This window comes from Esox lucius, chromosome 23, assembly GCF_011004845.1.
Source record: "Esox lucius isolate fEsoLuc1 chromosome 23, fEsoLuc1.pri, whole genome shotgun sequence".
NCBI lineage: Eukaryota > Metazoa > Chordata > Actinopteri > Esociformes > Esocidae > Esox > Esox lucius.
Window position 1 is genome coordinate 21,778,129 of NC_047591.1, and position 6,139 is coordinate 21,784,267.

At 41.6% G+C, this 6,139-nt stretch overlaps 1 protein-coding gene across 1 annotated transcript; it reads right to left on the minus strand.

Moving 5' to 3' along the window:
- Positions 1–224: 224 nt before the first annotated feature.
- Positions 225–5,830, minus strand: isoc1 (isochorismatase domain containing 1). Its single transcript, XM_010893627.4, has 5 exons — positions 5,528–5,830; positions 3,786–3,905; positions 2,837–3,040; positions 2,125–2,241; positions 225–1,606 (listed from the first exon to the last, which is right to left on the minus strand). Exons 1-5 carry the CDS (start codon positions 5,789–5,791, stop codon positions 1,460–1,462), a joined length of 852 nt encoding a protein of 283 aa, XP_010891929.3. The 5' UTR covers positions 5,792–5,830; the 3' UTR covers positions 225–1,459.
- Between the last annotated feature and the right edge of the window lie 309 nt (positions 5,831–6,139).

Genomic DNA, 6,139 nt, shown 5'->3' on the forward strand with positions numbered 1-6,139 from the left:
AACACTACATTATCTACGGGGGTAATGGGAAAACTATTTTGAAAAACAATGAGCATCAAGAAAAGAAATCCTGTAAGCTTGTATTCTGTATCACTTGTAGACAGGAAGGCTTTGCTTGGCCATTACAATGCACCAAAATAACATTATAAATGGTTAGAATTCTTTCAAAATGTGAGGTTGATATTCAAAAGAGGGCGACAGGGCTATTGAGACGACACACAATGTACAGGAAAACATTTATTCATGTGTTTCCCACAAACAATTTACAAATCTACATTGCCACAAAAAAGTACCTTCAAGAGCTGTCATACCGTACAATCAGTTTAGACAGTGAACAGGCACCGGATATATTTTCTAACTCATTACAGGAACATTGTCGGAAGCACAGAGAAGGCTGGTTTAAACAACAACATTGTAGTTGGTCACACACACACACACACACTTCAATCTTTTTGGATGAAACTACACAGGCTGGGAAGCCTTTTGTGAACATGTTTGTTCACAAAAGTAAAAGTCTCAACTATTATAAATAGTTAATTCCCTTTTCATTACAGGCCGATATATGAGAATATGCCAATGAATAAGTAATGAAGCGTAATTCTTCTTCGTCTGTTGAAACATACAGTATACTGTATATATGCATTGGTATAAATAAATACCCTCATAGACAAAATACAGTAGTCTCATAAAGTACTCACTCCTGTGCTCAGTCATGCTGATAAGCTTGGTGCATAAATATAATTAGTACCACAACCTCTTTAACAGTCAGACATACTGATTTACCCGAAATACCTCCAGCTAAAGTTAACCTAGCTGAAACAGACTGTGCATACCAGTGAGCTTATTAACCACCATTAACAACGGCATCAGCTAAATGTGCATAATTGTATCATTCAAGTCATTCCCTAAAGTACTTTTTTTTAATAATAATATCCAGTCCAGTGAACATCCCATACCAGGCCTGAAAGAGAACTGGTCCATCCCCAATTATCATCTGACCCCTGGTGGGTCAAGGCTTATAAGTAGAAGTGGTTCTAAAGCAAAGACCGGATCAGATGACCCTACCCACAGTTCTGAGTTTAATTAAACTACACAATAAATTTTACATTCTGTTGAGGATGATTTGGAAGAAAATGCTTAATAGGTAACAGGATTTGTGCCACAAATTCTAAAACATTTGCACTTGAAAAGATGGCAGGTAAACAAAACCAAGGCATGGATTGATGACGTTCCTTCAGAGATCGCTGACAAAATAAGGAAAAGAGCCAATGTAAATACATAATTTCTGTGAATTACCCTTTTAAATTAAGCATTAGATACTAATTAAACAACAGATTTAGGATCAGGTTATCTCTCTCCCCAGCCCAACTCTAAATACTACGAGAATAAGTCCACATCTGACTCTGGATGAGCGAATAAGGAGAGATCCTGGCTTCTCATCGACCCTGTGTGGCCCAGGCTAGACCTTGGAGAGCAGGCCTGACTCTGGAGCGCTGGCCTTGATGATGTTCTGGATCTCTTTGAATTTAGGATGCTCCTTGTCTCCTACCAGCTGGAGAAGAACCGACTCGCTGGTGGTGACTATGATCCCAGTACGAGCCATCCTCTGAGAGGGAGAGCATAAGAGAAACATGGAGAAAGTGAGGCAGTAAAATACATTAAAAAGAGAGACATGGAGAAGGTGAGGCAGTAAAATACAAAAATAACATTAAGAAGAGAGACATGGAGAAAGTGAGGCAGTAAAATACAAAAATACATTAATAACAGAGACATGGAGAAAGTGAGGCAGTAAAATACAAAATCACATTAAAAAGAGAGACAGAGGCGGGTTAAGAGATTTTGACAATGTTGTTGCACTGAATGGACCAAACCAAGACTTTCCTGCAAAATATGTTCCCAGCTACTAACAGTAATTCATATTTTTTTGTTGGTAGCTGGTTTATGGTCAATTCCAGTCAGAAAGTAAAAACCAAATTCCGATTCCATAAGTTCTTTGTTGAAACATAATTAAATATAATTACAACTAGAATTTGAGCGGTCAAGCTGAATTGGCTGGAATAGAAATGTAATTCCCTACAAACCCTAGGAAAACATGAAACGCATGAAATGCAATGTGACCCATACCTCGAGTGAAAACATTCGGTCCATCATACTGCGGGAGGAAGTGGCGTCAGCGACAATGTGCACCTCGAAGCCCCTCGCTAGCAGGTCCAAGGCTGTCTGCTGTATACAGACGTGTGTCTGGAGGTGAAACACAGAGCAGAGGTTCCGGGTTGCTCACAAGAAGTGCGTTCAAAATCCTGGTGGGAAACTAAGGATACAGCATATTTGCGTCTACAGTTGTCCGTCTGTGGTCCCAACCGCTTGCGCCCACAAAACTACACCACGGGACGGCGCCATCGTGTGGAAGCATGTTCCCCTTCGACATTCGCATTTGACATTCAAGTCATTCAGAGAGACTTACAGTCGTGAGGGCAGTTTCAGCGTGACCCGAACTGTGGGAATGGAACCCACAAACCTGCCGTTACAAGTGCCACAGCAGTAGTGCCACAGCAGTAGTGCCACAGCAGTAGTGCCACAGCAGTAGTGCCACAGCAGTAGCGCCACAGCAGTAGCGCCACAGCAGTAGCGCCACAGCAGTAGCGCCACAGCAGTAGCGCCACAGCAGTAGCGCCACAGCAGTAGCGCCACAGCAGTAGCGCCACAGCAGTAGCTCGCTCGCATTTTGTCCTCTGATCACTACATAACCATCTCCTCAGACCTCCAGGTGTTTCATAAGATACAGTATATGATAAGGGAGTCTAGGTTTTTATCCGGCCCCTCGTCTCAACCATACCTCCACCCCAAACAGCACCACACTGCGGGCTCCGGGCAGGTCTGCCAGGGCTGCTTCGGTCTCCGGCAGCACCATGGAGAACTTGGTTTTGGGGAACACCAGCCTGGCGCCAGTCAGGTCCATCTCTGGCACCGTGCTGCCCAAACCTTTTGGGTACTGCTCCGATACTATGACCGGGATGCCCAGGATACGAGCCCCCTGAAGCTACGCAGGATAGGGGGGTGGATGGAGAGAGAGAGAGAAAGAGACAGAGAGTGGAAGAAGTACACGTAATGCTAACGTGCAAACTCCGCAGAAGTGATTTAGTGGCAGGACTAACTTATCGTATGTGTCCACGCCCCAGTGTGAATCAAACCTCAAAGTCAGATTTAATCGGTCACCTAAAACAGTGTGTAGACATAACCAGGGAAACGCACACTCACTTACCTGCTCACAACAACACGGTAAAATAGTAAGGACATTTTCTTTGAACAGCCCTGGTATTGCCAAGTGCCACAACACTCCATGCAGACTTTAAACGTTTTTACCTTACTCTCACCCTCAGGTTCTAGCGACAAGGCATCCAACCCTCTCCACCCGTCCCTCTCCACCCGTCCCTCTCCATAGCCTAAACGGAATTCATGGATCAGTATCAACATGCATTTCATGTGTTTGGTTCCAATCCATTTAATGTTTACATGCGTGGTGAAACTTCCATTCAGGGTATTTAAATGTTATTTTACAAGGGAGGAGACCCCGGGGAAGACCTAGGACACGCTGGAGGGACTATGTCTCCCGGCTGGCCTGGGAACGCCTCGGTGTCCCCCCGGAAGAGCTAGAGGAAGTGTCTGGGGAGAGGGAAGTCTGGGCATCCCTGCTTAGACTGCTGCCCCCGCGACCCGGCCCCGGATAAGCGGAAGAAGATGGTATGGTATTTTACAAGGGTGTGTTAAAAACAGGGCCATATTACCAGTCTCTGTCCCACACTGATGATGTCACCGAAGTACTTGATAGCCGGGCGAAATCTCTCTTGCATGTCACAGCAGAAGAATGCCGTGGTTGCCGGGATCAGGTTTCCCAATATTGTCACCTGAAAGAATAACAAATGGATGAATTCTGTTTTTTCTTACCATCGTAGTCTTACATAATTAATAATTAAGCTTAGTAAACGGCTTTGGCTTTGTGGAGAAATAAACATTTTATCATATACTAAAAAATAAAAACACCACCTCTAAAGTTGTCTTTTTTGTACAGAACTGGACACATGGACTGGTGATCAAAATTCCAACTATATTAATTGAGAAAAATGTTTTAACAAAATCACACCAAAAATATTAAACTTTTACATAATAATAATAAAAAAGAAAAACTATATCGGAAATCAGAGGTTTAGTGGGACCCCTACATTGACCATCATATAAAATGGCTACAATTAGAATAAAAACAGGTGCAAATGACTAGAAATTAGTTATTTTTTTGAATTGGCCTACACGGGAGGTCAAGAAGGAAGAAGCTTCTGCTCTCAGAAATAATATCGAAACACAATTAACATTTACTAGACAAGACCTGAGTAATGCTATAATCATATGCTTATTCCAGCTCAACACAGCTGTGGTAAAACATGTCATATCCTGTGTTATTGTAGCTGTAGCCTAGAATTAACAGTCTACAATGTCCATGTCCAAAGTATTCACAACCCATTTAACTTTCTCCACATTTTGTTGTGCTATAGATTAGACTTGTGGTTAAAAAAAATCGCCATCAATATATACAAAACAACCGATAACGCATATCATGTAGGCCTACATAAATATTCAGAATTTCATTGAAGTGCATTTGGCAGTGATTACAGCTAATAGTCGTCTTTATTATGCCTTTATTAGCTTTGCACGCCGAGATTTGGGCAGTTTCTTTCATTCTTACCCGTAGACCCTTTTAAGGCTCGTCAGATTGGATATACACTGTGAAAAGGCGGCACAGATCGGCACATACAGCCCAAATGAATACGAAGCGCAAATGTCAATGGCGTGCAATTGACATTCTCCGACTCAGAGAATTTGACAGCTTGATCACTATTGGTCTATTTAAGAAGTGCCAAACCGTATTTTCAAAGTTAACACAGTTCAGACACCCATAAATACCACGCACATGACATTACATCAAAGGTCTTTTCACAGTCCATCTCCTCCGCGAGTTAAAGATGCAGTCCGGGCTTCTGGCCACTGGTGGTAAAAGTGGAGCTGGCGAGCCACAACAGGAAATTGTATACAGTACTACGATGTAGGCTACAGTATGTCATCATAACTACTCACTTTTGGATGGCTAATTAAGGTCTGATAGCGATTCTACCGATAGATGATGTCCAAGTAAACAACACATTAAACGTTCAGCCAAAAATGGAAGTTGATAAATAATTTTGTTAATGGCAAAAGTAATTTATTTAACACATTTTTAAGTTTCGAGATAATGTATATATCGACACGTAAATGCTAAATGCTAAAATATTTATATATTGAAAATAAATTGGGATGGGAATTCTTAAGCAGATGAACGCGCCCAAAGACAGAATCTGATAGTGTCACCAGAAAACCGCAACAGATACACCGATACGTTTTCAAATCAGACTCAATCATTATTTTTCGGAACGCTACTATTACACTATAGCAGTGAAAATGTTAAAACATTTGCAACAAAAAAACGGTTGAATCTTACATCGGTTTCCAAAGGTACAAATCGTAGCTTGCATTTCTCTGATATGATAAATCCTTTCGGGAGATCAATGTACTGTGTCCACTCGTCCGAATACAGTTGAATCATAAATTTACGATGGAGGTCAATCTGGCGTCCGTAGATGGACAAAAACTTCTGAATAAGCACTTCATATCCAGAACCAACAGGCACAGAAGACGGTCGCGAGAACGATGAAAATGAAAGCAAAACCGGGACATGATTGTTGTTGCTGTGACCATCCGCCATGATTCCAGGAGCTGTGCAGTGCAGCACAGAATGGTGAGGCATCCAGGCGGGGCGCAAAAGCAGAGACTCCAGAAATGCATTCAGTAGAACAGATATGCTTCAGGTTAGGGATATTACCGGATATAAGGTTGTATATCTGTAACGTTGAGTCACACTCCGAACAACTCCTTGCATTCAAAGTAGATCTTACCGGGATTTCTTTAAAAACAAACAATTTTTTTTTAATTTAGTTTATCTATTATTTATGTAACATTGCTGTGTATACTATCCACATTTTTATTATTCACTATATTTGCCTGAGTGTTTATTTAATAAATATAAATAATATTTGCAGTAGGCTAAAGACTT